General features: G+C 30.8%; 2 protein-coding genes across 2 annotated transcripts; one reads left to right on the forward strand and one right to left on the reverse strand.

Moving 5' to 3' along the window:
• The first annotated feature begins 337 nt into the window (after nucleotides 1-337).
• LOC123697061 (probable E3 SUMO-protein ligase RNF212) lies at nucleotides 338-14079 on the forward strand. The gene is made up of 10 exons (XM_045643479.1): nucleotides 338-443; nucleotides 532-596; nucleotides 665-784; nucleotides 2018-2147; nucleotides 2872-2978; nucleotides 3818-3895; nucleotides 4305-4369; nucleotides 5393-5457; nucleotides 13714-13784; nucleotides 14065-14079. The coding sequence occupies exons 1-10, from the start codon at nucleotides 338-340 to the stop codon at nucleotides 14077-14079; spliced, it is 822 nt and encodes a 273-aa protein (XP_045499435.1).
• On the reverse strand, nucleotides 6331-9280 carry LOC123696648 (embryogenic cell protein 40-like). The gene is made up of 3 exons (XM_045642974.1): nucleotides 8306-9280; nucleotides 7722-8014; nucleotides 6331-6553 (listed from the first exon to the last, which is right to left on the reverse strand). Exons 1-3 carry the CDS (start codon nucleotides 9099-9101, stop codon nucleotides 6413-6415), a joined length of 1230 nt encoding a protein of 409 aa, XP_045498930.1. The 5' UTR covers nucleotides 9102-9280; the 3' UTR covers nucleotides 6331-6412.
• Nucleotides 14080-20415: the final 6336 nt, after the last annotated feature.

Genomic DNA, 20415 nt, shown 5'->3' on the forward strand with positions numbered 1-20415 from the left:
TATTTTATTAATTGCATTCTTTACAGTTTTGTACTGAAGCTTGCTGACATTATTTTTTACTCAATCAGATAAATATTAATTGTATTATTATTAAAATCGTATTGTAGAAATTATATAATATAAATACTTTAAAAATAATATTATTTTTATTTTTAATTTAGCTAATAAAACTTTATGTTGTCAAGACCAAGAAAAATAAAAAAAAATATAGCCCGCCATTTTGAATTTTAGAATGGCGCGTATTACCGCGATTCAAAATTCAATGAACAAAAGTAAACAATGCTGTTAATACTTTTAAATCGAAAATCGAATAAATTGTCATATTTTTACGCGAGGAATGGATTGGATACATTGTAACAATTGTTTTATTCAATTGGAACCCGGAATAACTTTACACCTAACATCATGTGGTCATATGTTTTGCAACAATTGCTTGAACAATGGTGAATATCGTTTATTTTCAAATACAGGTGAAAAATTGTATGTTGTGTTTGTGGATAATATAATTGTTAACATATTTTATTACTACAGGCGCAAAAGAAAATACTTGTTTAGTATGCAGGGCACCATGCTCTATGATGAAATTGGTACCTGACGTGAGTAAAACCACATAATTTAAATGTCGGTTAAATAATTCGAAGTAAATCCTCAACTCTATTTATAGATGAACTCAGACATTCAAGACTATTTTACCGACCCAGAGGAAATAATAAAAAAGAGTTGTGAAGTAATACAATTTCAACGACAGCACAGACGTAGACTTTTATCGTATTTATTACAGTCGGTAAGCAAACCAGTGGATTAAGTATAGAATAAAAATAATTTAAATACAATGTAGTATAAGTAGGTAGTAGATGTTTGAATAGAGCTACTTTAGGTTGTTTTTCTTTAAGATATTGGTGGTTTTACTTGGACCAAATGATTTGATATACTTTTTGACATAATTTAAATACAGTTATAGGCATATCACAAACTTAACATCAATTTAAACCCTTTTCTGTAGCTTGTAAAATATCTCTCACATTCGAGACACCCAAAATTAATTCCTTTTAGGGTCAAAGGTACACAAATAGTTATTAGTATCAAAGGTTATTTATCTTTCACGGTAACAAAACGACACTTACCGCAAGCTTTTAGAGCGGCTCAGAACCCGTACTCAGAACTTAATTAACTTTATCTAATTAACAGACCCTTTTTGTAAGCGAAAATTCTAACGCCGCTCTAATTTGAGCTTTAAAGGAAAATCGGTACAAGCGATATTTTTGGAACATCAAAGACACGTATAGAGTAACTTTTCATTTAAATATTTTTATGATATGTATGATAACGATTAATAGCGAAAAGGAATCGCGTATCTTTGTTTGATAAAAAATAACGCATTGTAAATTGTAATCTGAATAATATAATACCTATGGGTATTTTGGATTGGGTTATGGGTATGTTCTTTTGCGACTTCATCTATCCTGAATCCTGAACATGATGTAAAAGAAAGATTATAATTTTTGTGATTAATAAAAAAAATAATAAAGGAAGAGCTAGTGAATTAAGTGCATTTTATTTTAAAATTAAAACTACAGTGTTGTTATTCTATAAATGAAAATATATCAATGAAAGAAAAACACTGAAGAACAAATTTAATTAAAAGTTCTTACTAATTATATGCAAGCCATAGTAATAGGTACATACGTTAAGTACCTATTCTAAAAGGAAGAAATAAATAATTTGAATTTGAATTTGAATACGGTATTTAAAGTACCATGTACTATCTCTGTGAAAACACAATTTGTCTGTGTAATTGAAACTAATGTTCGTCCAATAATAATTTTTAATCAGTTTAAAATAAAATTTAAACTGTCTTACCACAAAAAAACTTTAGACAGGGTTTAACTTTAATCGCGGGCTCCCTTTAATCTGGTTTTGTCGTATTTCATATAGACAATTATTAAAGTGACAGATCCCTGGTTTAAAGTTAGCTGTGTTTAAATTGTTTTGTGATAATACAAAAAGCGTTTCACAGACGAAGAAGTTTTACGCAGCGCGTAACGAACTCAAGCGTGTGACGGAACTGTGCCAGAAACAACATAAACAAATGAAGGAATACCAGAGGATTATAAAAAAACTACAGAGCCAACTCGAGAGCCAGTCTAGTAAATTTCGCTTTGATACCATTATAATAGACATTTTGTTGAAAATAGGTCATGATTATTGTTTGTTATTTTGGTGTTCGTTGATAAGAGGACTTCTGGACAACAGACTGTTAAATTCTGGTTATCAGACTGTTAAATTGTTTTAGGGCCGATTTTTCAAACTTATTCGTCGAATAACGTATTAAACTACCATTTCAAAAATGTATTCTACTTACCCGTATTTGACAGTTATACAGGTGACACTTTAATATGTTCTTGTAATACTTTATTGGATGGATAAATTTTAACCAAGGATTGAAAAATCAGCCCTTAATTTAAAACTATTTTCTTAATTGTAGAATAAAGTATAAATTGAAACTATTATCCTCGTAAAGGAGCAATGAAAATTAATCTGGTTCTTGTAACATTCAATTTCTTATTTTTCCTATATTCCAACGATTCTTATAATTAATTTCCATGTTATATTAGCTACATATATTAATTAAATTACTTCAAGCTTTCGATCTGCTCTATTAGATACGCTCTATGAAGGTTAAGGTAAAGATTAATCAATTTTATAAATATAAACGTACATATTTTATTTTCTGCTGTTTTGTTCAATATATTTATAGGTGAACAAGTGGGTTCGAATCCCATCACCGAATGTTCCTGTTCTATACGTTTTTACTCGACTACGAAGCAAAAGGAGTGTTAAGCTTTTGTTCAATTAATTTGTTTCCATTAGAACAATCATCACCATTCAGTGTGCCCATATCGCCAGGCAATATATCTCCCGGTTTCATACAAGCTACGCCCACGTATAAGCGGCCTGCAAAAAGCACTCCGTATAGCGTAAGTATTCTTTGAAAAATCTCTTTATTATATAGAAGACAAATGTTGGGTATTTTTCTATTATAATATTTGTTTGATGTTATACTTTGTTACGATTTTGTTATTTATTTGTAGGACTTTGTAAAACCGTTCTTTATTCATGGTTTCTTGTATTGTAAATCTCTAATAATACATGCCTATTTATACAAATTTTTGATTTCATTTCATTTTTTGCTGATTAATTAATTAAATGATAATTTAAAACGACGTAAAAGTAAGAAATTTACATGACTTTACACCATAACCTGAAAGGAGGTGCTCCAATCGCGGGCAGATCTAAGTCGAAAATAAATTGCTTTTAAATTTATTTTAGCAAGATACATTCACTGTATAATTCAGTATATTTAATTTTCTAGATTGTTTAATGAATGAAACTGAAATTACAAAATACCTAGCCCATGTTACTCTCACCACAGAGACCTAAAATATACAGACTAAATTCTACTTTAGGTCCCACAGGCATCTTTAGGATAAACCCAATATAAAACTATCGTTATTGCCTAGAATATTTATTTTATACTTCGACTACATATCTGTAGAGAATATAGATAAAATCAACGTCAACACTACATAAAGAGGTTACAAAGCTTATCATCTGTTGTTGTTTTAAATTGAAAAGAATACGATCATTCTTATATTTTTTTCATAATTGCTATGAGGAAAAATAAATAGGGAAATACACTAGTTTTTGCATCAATTTATCTATTAATATCAAGAAATATATTAATATCACTATCTATATGTATTAGGGTATTCCCTGACATACAATAATGTTTATTTAATAGTAGTTTATTTGATAGCAACCGTATCAGTCGAACCTCGTGACCCCAACACGTATAAGCAAACAACGATCGAGTAATTTTAGCTCCCAGAGTCAGGTAAGTTTGTTTTACTTGTATGGTATTTGATAAAATTAATGTTTACGTGAACTTTTTAGATATTTAACTGTTATATTGCATTTTATGTAGTGTAATTGAAACTCTAAATTCGTACTTTCACTTAATATTGGATGCTAATAAAACATGATTGTTGTACGACGTAGTTTTCAGTTAGCTCTACATATAAAAATACTTTTGATTTTACATGAAAAAGTTTGATTCTTAAATTATTGAAAAATTGAAAAATATTGAAAAAGTCTGAGCGCGAGATAATAAATCTGCTTGCTTTAAAAACTTAGATTTTAAATTTTCTTATTTAAAACAATATCGATCTATATAATTTATTTCTATTTGTTTTTTTTATCTCTCTATACTATAATCGACACAATTTTATAATTTTCCCTTCCAGAGGTCAAACACGTCTAATAAGATATCGTCGACCGTGTTCACGCCGCCAACCCCCGAGTCGGTCGGGTACAGCCACTTTTTAAAGAATCTTTAACGGTATTATTTTGCAGGAACAATGGCAATGCGAATGAAAACACTACTACATTTGCTTGTATTCGATTTATTTTTACGTTATTTTACCGGTTTGACCTAATTCATATAACGATAGAGTTCGGAAATGGCTATGTTTTGTAAGAGGTGATTTTTTTACAGAAAACTTTACCAAATACTCTGCCTATTATTGAATTAAAATTAAATTAAAATTTAAAAAAAAAACCTTAAACGCTGTCTTTCATTCAGAAAGTTTACAAAATAAACAATAATTTTACATCAAAAAGCTTGTTGGCTCTTAAATTATTGACTTTCATTTTAATAATTAACTACGGACACCTTTCAACTGCTTTCATATTTTGTTGGATCGCTTTTTACTTACTGTGAAGCTATTAAAATTGCTATCAATATTTATTACCTCAAATATGGATATAAAATGCGTACTTGGCGCCGCATTATTTATCCATATTTGACTGGATCTCGAGTTGTTTGAATTTCTGAGCTATTATTTTTTTAATATCACTTTTGTTTTTATCATTCATCCAGTAAAAATTCCTACAGAAATAGCCAGTGAAATATTCTTTTCCATAGGGAACTACATGATATTTCTTTAAAATGTTTGAATTATTTAAATTATTTGCAAAATATTTTTCTCTTGATAATTAATGTCTATGAAAAACATGAAAGGAGTATATATTATGTAGGCATATTGTATATGTATCTATAAGTTATAGGTTTACCTTTCATAGCAGTTCAATAAGCTAAATTTCGTTCTTTCCTTTAAAATGCTTATAATATTTTTCTAACAAACCCTTAGATTTCATAGATATAGGTATGTTTCGTTCTAAAAAAAAATCTGTAAATGTTTTTTAAACGTTATTGGCACAGCCATATAACCATTAGGCTAGTTAAAACAGTATTCAAATAGTAATGAAATACTGCAATTATTCAAACAAGCTTCGAATACCATCCATTAATATTTTAATATGTTATTTTAAGGTGCATTTTGACTCAAGGCAGCGAGTCCGGTTATTCATCCAACAGTCCTTGGACGAAATCGCCGAGTATTTTGTGAAGCAATTGCGATGCAAATTTGCGTTAAACAAGAAGTTTTCTCATTTTGTTTTGTTTGTAATTACATTTTAAAATAAAAATTTTGTTCAATGTGCATGTTGTCTGAATAAATATTAATTGATTGCTATTGTTGTGTTATTTTCCCGTGTTGTTTTTTTAATAAGTAATAACAGACGTCTGTCTATAAACTGAAAGTTGATAAATATAGATTGGAAATTTACTCGCAACTTTGTTTATTACGAATGCTTTATGAATATGCTAACAATAATTACCATGTCTTTTTAGATTTGTTTTTAATGGAATTTTGTTAATTCTTTAATATTACAAAGATTACAGATTTGTATGTAAATCATCTTCAAAATCATCAAGTTAATCAAGGTAACCATTAAGTTCGGCGGTTAGATCTGTAATCTGTATCAACTTCCAAACCTTTATTGACGTAGCTTAGTTTCTGTAGGTATTTATCAAGGTGTATTTATCTCTTTGATAAATTTAAGTTAGCGATCTGTTTCATGTTAAGAACTAAGAAGCTAAATATTGAATTGATAATGTCAAAAGTATGAAATTATTGTGTACTCTACTTTTAGGGTATAAAAACTATTCTGTGACGATGGATCATAATATTTAACTTTATGTTTAGCTTATCACTACATGTTTAAAACAAAGTTGCTTTCCGCCGTCTCTGCGTTTGTATCTTCAAAATTTTGTAACAGATTTTGATGTTTTTAAATAGATAGAGTGACTCGAGAGGTAAGTTTTAGTATGTAATTTGTTAAGTTTTAGACAAAGTGGGTGAAGTCGCGGGCAGAAAGCTAGTAAGTGATAAATTCTAAAATTCATCTTTCACCATAAAAACACACATAAAAAACATATTCGTATATTTCAAATCCATTTCAAACATGAAAAGCAATAATTTCTTCGTGTATCGTGCAGTTCATACATTTCTCAGTGTATAGGCAATATTCCTTTGTTCTGTTGATAACCACCGCTTGCTTCTTGGTGACCGTGCACGGCTTGCGCACCGAGGTTATTGAATTTCTCCAGTAATTCTGCACCTCCCTTGTAACCCTTTTGTAGAAATTCACCCTGTAACGCAATAAAAAAGTATATTAGGTAGGTTTATTTGGCACACTTCAAACTATTAGAATTTTGGGATTAAATTGTAGAGAGGAATTGAGTTTTCGTTTGAGGAAGTAAAGCTGACTCTCTAAATGTTAATATGGTTCTAACATTCCACTTTTTAAAATTAACGTTATAATGTTGACAAACGAAATATTTTTTTTATGAATCTAATGTTAATATAACACGAGTAGGTATACAGATTAAAAACTGCAAATCCATGAAACAATGAATCGTTTAATATCATACAATCGCATTAGACGAGATTGCTAAGACTCTTTTTTTCTATAAAAATACATCCCAGTTTAATAAAGTAAAGTGGTTTACATTACTCAGATTCCCGCAAAGAGATTATGAAAAAAAATCTAAGCTGCAATTCCCGTGTCACTTTTCAGTTATCTTGCACAGAAATGCAAAAGAAAGTCTAAAGATGCAGCGGAGCATTGTGTTCTACAAAGAATTTTCAATAGCGTACACAAAGTGCTTTTTCTATTTCCTATTATATACTTCGGTTCGCAATTTAAGTACAGTTTCACGGTATAAATAAAAACCACAAACGTAACACTTTTGTGCGGACGTCCTTCGTGATACAATACACTGAGATGAGGTTAAGGACATTTTAAGACGGGATTTACAAACTAATAGTATGTCTGCTATGATTGTTAGTAGGTTTATTTAATTATTTTAACAGGTAGGTATTTTATAATTGGATTGTGAGAGCTGTTGCCTGCGCCTTTGTTTCTATAATGAATTTGGAGTTCGTTGTATAAATAAGTAAGTAAGTGAGGTAAAGTAAATTTTAAAATTCTATATATAACAATAAAAATTAATATATCGCGAACGACCCGTATTATACATGTAGTTAATTAAATTAAGAAGTTCTATATGTCGTTAAATACACAATATTTCCACTACATAAATAATATTTTCAATAAACAAGTGACAAGCAAATGTACAATATCAATTATTCAACATTAATACACAAAATGTACCTATACATATTATATCATTCATAAAATATAAGCAGAGTTCAAATATTTACTCTCACAACACGCGTTAAAACGTTGGGAAAACTAATATAGAAAAAAAATATTAGTTCAGGTAAAGCTGGATATTGAAAGAAAACTTTTATTACCTTATTTGCCTTGGCGTCGTCAATCTTTTGTTCTGTGAAGTGATGTCCTTCCTTGCCTTGGGCATTGGCGTCGAGGATTTTTTCTTCGTGAGCACCTTTGAAGCCTTGCTGGGAGTTCTCACCGAAGGAACCAGCGTTCTGTCCGGCCAGCTTGTGGTCAGCCTCGTCGTGAGCCTCATCGTAGAAGCTCTCAGACTTTTCCTCTTCATTCTTGCTGCTGGATGACTTAAATCCTTTGCTCACGTGACCCTTCTTGTGGCTTTTTGCCTTTTTCACTTGCTCTTCGTTTGCCCCTGTTAAAATGTATTTAGATTTTTTTTAAACAATAAAAAAACATTGATCATGGGTTTCGAACTCGCGTCTTTTCGCCGCTCTATGGCGATACCGCTATGAATTAATTGTTGAAAGTTTACACCTAACTTTTTTTTAGAAGCCAGCGACAACCGAAACACAGTTTTTAACTAGTTCGGTAGTCAGTGGATCATTTAAATATTGTATTATTAATTTAAATACTCTTATTTTCCTTAAAACGAATTTCATAATAACGAATATGATTTAAATATCAAATGAAAATGATCATGTACCTTGCTTATTAACTTTCTGTCCACCTTCATAGAACTTTTCATCTCCGGCAGCTTTCTTTTTTGCTTCTTCATCTTTAAAGAAGCTTGATTCTCCCTTTTCAGCTTTAGCTGCTGCGGCACCTTGTTGGAATCCTTCTTGTCCATGCTTTACTTCTTCTTCAGCTTTCTTTTCTAGCTTTTCTACGTTGTGATCAGCACCCTTTTTTTGAGCAGCGTCATAAGCATTCTTGTCCACATATCCACCTTGAACTTGTCCGCCTAACACCGGGTGGTAAAGTAACCCATTTCCATAGCCAATTCCACCAACACCGATGCCTCCTAGACCAGGGTGAATCAATCCATTCGCTACTCCAATTCCATTTCCAATTCCGTTTCCAATTGCAGCTCCGTTTACCCCACCAATACCGACCGAACTAGCACCACCTAATCCAATCCCGTTACCGATTCCACCGATTCCCAAACCTCCAACGCCTCCGAACCCACCCAAACCGATTCCTAATCCTTGACCAAGTCCTAGTCCTCCTAAACCTCCAAGACCAATTCCTTGACCATAACCAATACCAGATACAGCGTTGTGTATTGTGGATGCTGCTCCGTTTAAATTTTCAGGATAGTCTTCACTTTCTTCAACTTCGTATGAACTTGATATGGGCATTCCACTCCTCGCGTCCACCAACATTGAATCTAGTTTTTCCTTTACATAATCATATGGCGTTTTTTCTTCTGCTAGTTCAACTTTCACCGCCTGCGTACCGATTATGGAAAGAAGAGATATAATAAAAAATGCTGACGACATCTTATTGATTGCGTCGTTATCAACGTGCCACTACTGATGTCATTTCGTAAATGCAGTGTTTATTTATAGTGATGTTAAATTTGGTGGAACGAAGCCGTTTTATTGTTGGCGTGATAGTTTTCACGCGACCATTCGGGTCTTGGTGGTTTCCTTCCTGTGTTATTGTCTTAACTAATCTTAATGAGAACGTTACTGTTAAAAATACAATGACTTAGTTTCGACCTTGCTTTCCAGTTCATTGGAGGTGGCAGTGGGCCGATTTACGCAACGTAAAGTTTTACGTTTTCTCGAATGTCTGTATGAAATTTTACCGTTCCTATTATCGTATCAGTTCTAACTTCTAATATGTGAAATTTATCTGTATTCATATGAAATATTAATAAATATTTTGAGTGTTTTGATTATGAAATAAATATGGTGAGGTATAGAGGTTTTATTTTAAGTTTGATGCAGTAGAACCAAATGCATTCTGGATTAGTACATTGTGTATTAATGCCAAAAAGAAATCAACTTATTTTTATTACATAATGATGCTATTGAACGATTTTTTTAGGAATAATTGAATAAACTTTTTATTACACCAAGACCTTATGACTGCTTTATTGTTATATTCTTGTTAAAGTTGTCTCAAATTGCGACCTTCTTCAAAAACCGATTTCACGTGAATTTTTACGGTTGAATATATGTCGAGGGCTCAAGTTAAGGTTATAGCACTGTCTATGTCACTGAGTAATTAGTCAACAAAAAGATAATAATTAATCATGCGATAATTAACTAGAGAATCAGAATCAGTTAATCGTAGAGTATTAAATAGAGCTACATTGATTAAATAGCAAGCAATGATGGAATAAATCAATAAAGTATGAGGCGAAGTTATATTTTGATTCCATGTTTGTGTAAAATTATAAGTAGGTACAGGAACAAAAACTATTAATTTTATTATAATTTTCACTCGATGTTTGTAGAGCTTTATCAATTTAAACGTAAACCAAAGGAGAATACAATGTATTTCATTAACTTTGTAAGGCATAATATATTAAATTAATTACCCGCTTATAGCCCGCGGGGATTTATAAGTAAACCTAAAAATATACCCAGAGGTTTCTCAGTATAATTGGATAGTAAAATATTAAACAACAATAACGAGAATACGGAGCAACAGAGTTCTGAATACTTTATTAGCTCGCGCCTGCTGCAAAATACACGGCAAAGAGTTACTTACACAATAAGTAATTTATTCCAACAGGCGCTGCTTATTAAGCAATTATATTTTATGTGCCCCTGTTAATTGCGGAAATCGTTTCTTTCTCTCCTTTTTATGAATAAATAGAGTAAAAAAATTTCTAAATGTAAATAAGTCTATATTCAAGATTTCTAGTCTCAGTCTAATGTCAGTCAATGGTACAAAATAACTTTAATTTTATTTAAAATGTTATATATCGTTACTAACGATCCGCCCCGGCTTTGCCCGTGGTACTTACATGTTAACGTTTTTTCTCCATAAGCACCATCCTCGTACTTTCAAGAATATTATAAAAAACAATTGTCGAAATCGGTCCATTTGTTCACGCGTGATGCTGCGATCAAGAGAAATAGGGATTCATTTTTATATAATATCTATTACATACCTAGAGATAACTACCTATCTGAAATAGTAAATATGTAAATATCTACATTTCTTTGATATGTATTCAGAGTGCACGTTTTCCAATTTGGTGAGATGTTTTTACTACGATTCGTTTTTATTTTAACCTGGATTAAAGTCTGCCTCAAGTCGTCTTCTTAGAAATGTGAGGGTCTGAAAAGAGTTCAACTCTTTCAACTGATATATATTTCTTGTGGGATAATCCCTAAGTAATTCGTAGAATGAAACCTTTTTTTTATCTAAGACGGGAATAAAAATGTGCAACGAATAAAAGAAGAAAGAAAAAATACTTACTTTATATGTACCTACCTACGTCAAATACCTACCATTTTCATCTTTTTTGACAATTACAAAGGGAATAATAATTTTGATGAATCGATAACCCGTCTGAAATCATTTATGAATTAAAATTTAATAAAATTCAACAGATTAAAGACAAATAGTATGAAATGTAAAATAAACATTTTGGTGCATTCATCATAAAATTATCACTTTCTATCCATTTGTATTGTATTAGAAGTTGCCAAAAAATAGTAATGATAAACCACTTTCTCTGTTTTATTATCAATTGTTAGGCAGACAATGCACTAGCGGTAAACATTTCTTTCATCGAATGAAATAAAATCAATACGAAAGTTTTTTTTCAGTGTTTCATTTTCTTAACAATTTGATAAAAGCTATAGGTATTCGTTGCAGAATTTGGGTTTAGATGTGTACGTGTGAAATATTTAAATTTTCTTTTAATATCTTTATTATAGCCGTCCGGTCAGTAAATTAATTATGTATAATTTTATTATAATTAAATATGTAGAATTATATAATATAACTATACGGCGTATGCCTTACATACATTTGTTTAAATGGAATCTGCTTTATAATACTCCTCAGTAATGTTATCATAACCACAGACTAATAATAATATACTACGTATACAATCATAACTATAAACATAACCATCGTTACCTTGTGATATACGGATATACCAAGACATATTGCAGCGGCATAATCATAAAATCGAATTAGTAAAACATTATGAACAAGAATCGTATACAAAAGCCCTTAAAAGATACACAAAAGTTTTTCAATGCATTCTCTTGTTTTGTTTCAAATGCCTCGGCGTTTTGCATAAAAGTGGGTTTTGAAGCCATTCTTATTGTTGGTCAATAGTTAGATTAGTTATGACTAGATAGAAATCACGACGTTTTTTCAGAAAGTTGAAGTAGTATACTTTTTGCTATTTCGCAAAATGGAAGATGATTGTTTGATTTAGCAACAGAAAGTACTTGTATATTTGATTTGAATGTCGATCTATCGATAAAATATATGTATAATATAAGATGATTGTTACAAGTAGGTAAAGAAAAATGTCCAGGGACATAATTATCTCTGAGTCTACTTTTCAAATACGCATAATATAATATGAGTTCTACCGTTTTCATAGTCTGATTAATAAAATTATTGATTGTTAATGATGACACATAACAGTTCTCCAATAAATGCTTCCTCTGCTGATCTCTAGGACTGATAACAATTATTGAGGTATTGTTGGTATTATTGTATTAAGGTTCGTTGAGTTTTTGAATTGTGAATCAACTAAAATATCCTTTCAGCGCCAGAGCAATTCAAGATCTACGAATATAATATTAAATCATACATATTATAATTATAAACAGCTATGCTTTATAACTAAATGTTGAGGTATTAGAGGAACGCCGAGCGCAGCCTGAATTCCCACGTCGAGCGAGCACGATTATCATAAATTTACACAAAATTATCCATTTAACTTCATAGCGATCAGGTATATAGTGGTGTTGGCATATTAACATAATCATAACTATCGACATTAATTAAGCGAGACTTCAGGGAATTAATATATTATGTAACTTTATTGATAGACGCAGAACCATTGTTAAGGCGTCGTGGGTTGACTGAAACTTCTATCTGTAGATTCAACGGTTTTATTATAGTATTGCTGAGCCTCGGATCTGTTAACTATTGTTATGATTGAACCATAGCTGACAGTATATTAAAACTTATCAAAGATTATTTGTTAATTAAGCTAATATAATATGCTATACCTATCTACTCATAATAAGCGTACCTACTGATATTTGACTGATATTTTTAGGAAAGATAAAGAAGGTATTGCGTTATGCTTATTTTGAGAGATTTCACAGCTTTTAAGTTTAAATATAAAACACTACTGTATGCTTCTAACTGTATGTGTAATTTATGAAGATGTGCTCTCATAGGAACTACAGATATTACTTCCCTCCAGGAATTATATGGGGCATAATAGAATACGATATGAGAAGCTGCTACGTGTTCAGTTTTCTAATAGTAATATTGGAGAAAAGTCGGCTCTTAAAATTTAAAGTGCTGTACTTTACTTACGTTTTCAGTCAATTCTAAATTAATTTGAAGTCTTGAAAACCTGCTAAACATCGTTATTTCACTGGTTTGTTAGTTTTTTTATTGCTTAATTAAATTATTCAATGAATTCATCATTCATGTGATCTTAACGTTTTGATAAGAAAAATCGATGTTTTTTTCTCGTATTCTTATCTGTTCTTATACTCGTAGGAGAGTGTTTTGTATGATGAGGAAATTAGCTGTAAGGATATGTTAATCTTTTATGCGATACATTAATTTAAAATGTTTAATGCTAGACTTCTTAAAGGTTAGATTTCCTAAGAGACCAGTAATGAAAGCTTGCGACGGCGCCTTCTGAAGTAATGAGATTTGCATATTAAAGTTATAAAAGTGAATAAAATTTTTGAAATATTTCACCGTGGATTATGCAATGTAGTTAAGCGTTGAATCGTAATAGCTTACGAGGCACATTTTATATTTGCGTGTTTTAAATTTCTTTTAATAACTAGGAATAGTATAAACGCTGTGAACATAAAAACTGGGTGGCTTTAATGTACCAACATTTAAAATATTCATAATTTTATACAATGTAAGCGATCATATTTTGCTCAAGAAATATCAAAAGTTGCTCTAAAAAAGACTTACCTCGTGTGTCCAAAAAGCTTGTGTGTCCTAAAATTTTCTGCCTCTGTAGAATTTTGTGTCTGTGTTTGATATAACTTTCATTATAGCTAGCATAAAAGTAGCTACTTTTAAGGAAATTTACCAGAATGTAGTATGTTTCACAAAATTTCCCACAATATTTTATAAATAGCTCACACCTCCATCAATAATAAAGCCCTTATAACCTTTCACTTTCCTCAGAGAATTAATCATCTTACTATGACTTTCATAAGTTAAAATAAAGAGTAAAGCTGTGACTTTGACCTAAAAAATGATTTACAGGTAGTGCAGTCGTAAATAACATTAGAATAGAGTTCTTCTTAAAATTAAAGATTAAAATACGTAATAAAGGCACTTTTAATGTGCTCGATTCTTCATTATATTTTGTTGAAAGTTATAATACTTCGAAACTCGCAAGTACCTACCCATAAAGCTGTAGTTTTAATTGGTTTCCTAATACTTACAGAGATTGGTTTAATTATCGGCATAAACTACTGTCTAACTCTAAAGTTTAAGTATGAAATTTTAGTTCATTAGTAATTAATAATTTCCATCACATCTAAGTGCTCGGTTGTGACGTTTATGACCATTTAACCGTTTAAAATCCGCCATTAAATGTCACAGGCAAACCTCAATTTTGCTGAGATTAAATTTACTATTCAAGTTTAATAGACTCTTCAAGTAGATTTGTGTGCGAAATATAGGTTAATATGCCATATAAGTGAACATTGTATTTACCTCCATATACTATAAGTTACACGTTTAATTGTTCATGATTTTCAATCAATTAGTAGGTAGTAAATGACTACTGTATTTTAGTACAACAGTTAGAATTAATTAATTTTATGACTGAAGTTAGTAATCAAATTTAAAAGTGAACATTTAATGATGGAAATTCATAATAGAAATTTATAATTGTAATTTGTCCAACGGTATGTGTGTACTGTTGGTAATTTTTTAAATAGCTCATTTCTTAATAAGGTTTAAGTCATCTACATTCTTACTTTTAGAAAAATGATTCCCATTATTATTCACAAGTGAGTGCTCGTATTTTCCGAATGTGTTTATAAATCTGGATTCAGCCAGCTGACAGAATAAAGCATGTAATCAAGGTAGTAGCAGTTCGCTCCAAGGCACAGGTTACAATTACTGGTGATTTATGAAACAGCCAGTCAATTGAACTAAATTGTTGAGTGGCCATCTTCCGTGAAACAAGTTACATCTGGAAATAAAGTAGCTGTACTGTGCAAAAATGTTGAAGATTTACGAGCTTTAAACGCGCTTTTGTTTGTATAGTGATATTTTCAGTGATTTAATTAAAAAAAATTGTAGTATAGTAGGTATATTGTCAGTGATTTATAGTAAATAATGTAACCTACCTTTTTACATATAAGTAGGTAAATTAGGCCAGAATCTTACTAAACCGCGATGTAATTGTTTAAAAAAAATATTCAGATAATATTTTTCAGATTTAAGTCGATAGATTATATAACAGTATTTAATTTAGGGCCGATTTTTCAATGCCCAGATAAACAGCTAGATAGACTTTATTCTTCAGTTAACAAAATATTCAATTTTTCAATAGACGAATAGGACTTATCTATCGAATAACTACGTTATTTGACGAATAAATCTATCTGCCGCTCCAACGGCCAGATAGCGTGCTATTCGACGAATAGGCGTTTGATTTGACAACTGACGCGTCAAATTTGGGATATTTTCGTTTGTAATAACATAGAGCATAGAATTATTAACAATTAAGCCTTTTTCTATATAATTATTATCAATTAAAATCATATTGAAATTGATGTTTTTGGTAGTATTGATGACCATGCCATTGAAAATTTGCCGAACGCTGCCTTTATGTCGTTTCCATCGTAAAATATATAAATTTAAACACAAATTTAATCAAAACTCTTTACTAGAATCAAAACAACAATCAACAATCATAGAACACAAGAAAAACTTAAAATGCACTCCTGACGTGAGTCATAATGACGGTTGTTGACAACTTGCAAGAGTTGACTCTTTCCCGCTCTAACCTGACTAATTTAATATGTTTATTTCGCCACTCCGAGAGCAGAGCTGCCAATATGGAAATATTTGGTCAGATAGTTATTCATCAAATAAATCACGATTGAAAAATAGGCGAGCCGTAATGAGCTAGATAAACAATTATTAATAAATCTATTCGAGGGGTAATTATTAGACTGTTTATCTGGGCATTGAAAATTCGGCCCTTAAACGAATAAATTGCTTCAATCAGTCCATAGATTTTCGAATTCGAGGACATGTCGGGTCTTTACTATGTAAAATAATACTTATTGCTTATAAAAACAAAATCAACACGATGATTAAATTCATCTGTCTAGATATGAAATTATTAACTTGATTTTGATTTCTCAAAGTTAGAGAATATAGGCTTTATGAAGGTGCCTCCAGCGTAATGTTAACAGAGATATCAAACTTCATTTGTGATGTAATTTGTACTTGATGTTTATTCTGTCTATGAAATATATTAGGCCGGTTGCAGAGCTTCACCGACCGTCAGTGCGTACCATCGGTCCTTACGATACGCATCAACAATGTGTATGACTATGACACTAATACGTATGACAATACCGCGTGCGTATGGTCGGTCTAGCTTGGTCTAGCTATGAACGGTTTTATGAATTTCCATACATATGACAAGCGCGACTGACGTACGCACTGATGGTCGGTCAAGCTCTGCAACCAGCCTTAATATTGATACTGTGATGTTATTTTCGGGTAAAGACAAATAAGTATGATTAACATTGAAATATCTATAAATGATTGTGGTATATAGAGTATTCGAAAAATGTGCAAATTACATCTAAGTATAAATTAATCTTAATTCAAAGAATTGTACCAAAGTGAATTTATTTCAAAACTATAGTTTAGTTTGTAATTTGTATTAATTGAGATTATCCATAAGAAGCTTATAAAAATTAAATACGTAAAAATAGGTATCTATAGGTAATAAAATCAGGATAGATTTCCATTACTTACCTTAAAATCAATTTCATTAATTAATTATTATACCTAGTGTAGATGTTGATTTTTACAATTCTCCAAAATACACGTCCATCACAGCGATAACAACAAACGAGGTACCAAAATGAGTAAATCACTTTCACCGCATCATGGTAAATAAATATGTTTTGTGTGTTTGTTAGAAAGCGTTAGATTAAGTGTGTTGCTAATTAGTGAAGGCGCGTGAACATGCGCCCGTTGCCATGGCGACCGTGCTGTTAAAAGCCTTTGTAATTAATTATTATTATAGGGCATTGAGATAATATTACTACGTATGGAGGAGACACCACGAACAATATCTGTGCGCCAAGCGCAGCGGCGGCGCGGGGCGCATTTTTTTGCTCCAACTAAGTTTTAAAAATTATTATCTAGTTAGGTAAAAGTTATTCCTTTGCACTTTTCCGTATTATTTATGCAATATCGTAACACACATGAATGCATATTTGATGCGTTTCACTTTAAAACAAATAAAAAATGAGCGTGCAGTTAAGCCATATGGCTTATGGTGAGTGCACTGTGCAACATAAGTGATGTAGGCGGTGTCGTCTCCATATTTATATCTCAATGTTATAGGGTCTATATTCATTACCATGGACTTATTATTGTATTAAGAACATTAAACAGGGGAGAGCAAAGCAATGAATTACAAAAATGTGTAGGGTGGTGTTGAATACTTATAAGAAATTATTCTTTCCATGTTACATTGTAATTAGCTAGAAAATAATGATTTAAATATTATAGATCTGAAGAGTATGTTTGCTTGTTTGTTTAATTGAACGCGCTAATCTATTCATTTACTTACTGATTGCAATTTAAAATTATTTTTTCTTCGACTAATAATTAATGCAATACCTTGCAAAAATATTCCATTTTAGAGCAAACGAAGATGAGAGGGTCACTCGTCAGCTTTCTCTTGTAGGCTAAATACTGAAAAAATATAGGAATACTTACTCGAAAAGACCTTTAGGTACGCGTACAAATAAAATATACAAAAATCATAAAAATCCATCCAGACACGATTTTATATAGGTAATGTATTGGGTTATACATACTTGATTTACAAGCGGAATTCTTAAGCATAAAACAATTACACGTTTTAAAAAAATAATTCAATTGTTACAGTAAAAGGGTGCTTTTAAGTTTAAAAGGAAATCCGTGTTAAACAACTCCATGAAAATAACTTTTTCAAACAGAAAATAAAGTATGTATTTTATGTTAAAAGTTAAATTGAATCCCGATTCGTGTGAAATATTTATTTTTATTTTATTTCATTAAGATTAACGGTGTTAATGAATAATTATAAAATCTCAAGTATCTGTACCTATATTATGCACTATGCAGTGTTCAGAATGTTATTAAGTTTTAATAGATGGAACTTGATAGACTCATCAAAACTACAAAATTAAAATATTCAAAAAGAACATTTAATTTAGGTACCTATACATATTTGATCTTGTCTTCTCTTCTTTGTTAATGATTTTCATGTAAGCATTTCGAGTTCAACTAATTTATTTAAAAAGAAGAATTTTCAAGGAAAACCCTTATTTTTTCTGTCTGATTTAAATCCAAGCACATTTTCTACATATATTGGATTTCCTAAGCGACACTTAACAATTTTGAACTGACGCCAAGTTAATTTTGACCACATTTTCCCGGGAATATTGTTTAAGAGATAGCTTATTATCATAGTAAGTTGCAAACTCTTGCTACGTAATTTGCAGAGCTAATATTGAATTTAATTTTTTTATTCGACAAGAATAGGACATTTATTTTTAATATTAATATTATAAAGCTGAAGAGTTTGTTTGTTTGAACGCGCTAATCTCAAGAACTAGGTACCTACTGATCCGATGAGAAAAATTATTTCAGTGTTGGATAGCCCATTTATCGAGGAAGGCTATAAGCTTATATATGTCGTGGCCATATCGTAGATTTGCTCATTTCATGAAATGATCGATCGATCGAATGTTTATTGGCCACATCATGATATGGTTTGAGCAGATCAATGATAAGATATAGTTTCTCGATGTGGCCAAATAAATGCGCGGTTTTTTCATGAAATGTATCATTCTAAAAGGTTTCATATCATCACGCTAAGTCCAACAGAAGCGGAGCTACGCGGGTGAAACGGCGGAGCGCAGATAGTCGTAGATAACAATACAACAAAAACTGGGCATATTAATTATTATTATTATGAATAATAATTTTATACGATCCACGAAGTAGACCTGAAATATCAAATTGATTCTACTTTAAAGTCTTCTATAAAATATGTTTTAACGTGTGGAATAATTAATAAGAAACCACAGATAATAAAATCAGATAATAAAATTAAAAACCACGAAGTCGGAATATAATAAAGAGAAGTTAGATAATTTTAACATTCATAAATTTCATATAGCATACCTTCGGGACTCTTTTTGTAACAAGTTGTAATAAAAAAGGATTTTTATTATACTTCACGTAATGTTCATATTTTCAGCATTTCATCCATTTAAAGAGGCTTTCAAAGAGAGACCCTCGTTGTAATTTAAGCATACTCGACCCTAATGATGTAAAATTTTCTTTCAATATATGTATTATATATAAAAAGAAAAATTCCATAAGGTCTGGAGTACATAGAATGTACTCCAGATTATTGCCTATTGAGTATTGGGATTTTACAATAAATTAAAACATTCTCTTTTCCGATGGTAAGAGGTGTTGACCTATTTATAATGAGTGCGATTTGATATACAAACTATATATATATTATATAGGTAGATACTACTGTATAATATCTTCATGTTTGTGATTTATGTTTTAAACTAAAAAGTTAAAATTTAAGTTTTATCAGATAAGGAAGAGTCAGTGGAATAAAGAAATTTGTATACTTAGGGCTGATTTTTCAATCGTTGGTTAAAACTTATTCATTGAATAACTTATTAAACTACCATTTCAAAAATGTATTCTAATTGTCCGTATTTGACAGTTTACAGGTGACATTTTAAAATTTTCGTGTATAATACTTTATTAGACGGATAAATTTTAACCAAGGATTGAAAAATCGGCCCTATGTTATGATAATGTAATTCGGAGGTCAACATTGATCTTGATCGTTTGTTCAAAAGGTTCGAAAATCGGATGGTCTAATTATTACAAAAATATGCACATAATAATTAACAGAAGCCGCTCTAAGTCGCTCGCAAACGTATCAAATAACATCCATATATCATACAAATATTTGAAATCAAAATTATCATAATTCGTTTGCATAACGTCCGAGAATTAAAAATAGCCACAGGCTATTCGAAAACCGCGAAAGAGAGGAACAATAAACTTATAAAAATTAACTAAAAAAGCCACTTTCACATTTAAGAAACGAAGAAAGCGTGCCCCCAAATTAACAATCTGTAACAAACGAACAGACAGATTTATAGAAGCTATAAAATAATATGGTTTTAAGAGAATTGAAACATTTCATATCTGCATACAAAATCTCTTTAACGTGCTAAAACCGTCTATCTGATTACTTTATCTTTGTTATGAGTTATGTGTTATTATGTTTGTGTATTTCAATTTTAAGAGCCGTTTAGTGCT

Source organism: Colias croceus, chromosome 13, assembly GCF_905220415.1.
Source record: "Colias croceus chromosome 13, ilColCroc2.1".
Taxonomy (NCBI): Eukaryota; Metazoa; Arthropoda; class Insecta; order Lepidoptera; family Pieridae; genus Colias; species Colias croceus.

Bases quoted from the DNA above. Each gene is read 5' to 3' on its own strand.
- LOC123696648 (XM_045642974.1), bottom strand. From the start codon at position 9,101: ATGTCGTCAGCATTTTTTATTATATCTCTTCTTTCCATAATCGGTACG. The intron at 8,015-8,305 runs GTACATGATCAT...ACATTTTAACAG, and splicing joins ACAGAAAGTTAATAAGCAAG to GGGCAAACGAAGAGCAAGTG. The intron at 6,554-7,721 runs GTAATAAAAGTT...ATTGCGTTACAG, and splicing joins ACGACGCCAAGGCAAATAAG to GGTGAATTTCTACAAAAGGG.
- LOC123697061 (XM_045643479.1), top strand. From the start codon at position 338: ATGGATTGGATACATTGTAACAATTGTTTTATTCAATTGGAACCCGGA. The intron at 4,370-5,392 runs GTACAGCCACTT...TGTTATTTTAAG, and splicing joins CCAACCCCCGAGTCGGTCGG to GTGCATTTTGACTCAAGGCA. The intron at 5,458-13,713 runs GTATTTTGTGAA...ATACAATGTAAG, and splicing joins TCCTTGGACGAAATCGCCGA to CGATCATATTTTGCTCAAGA.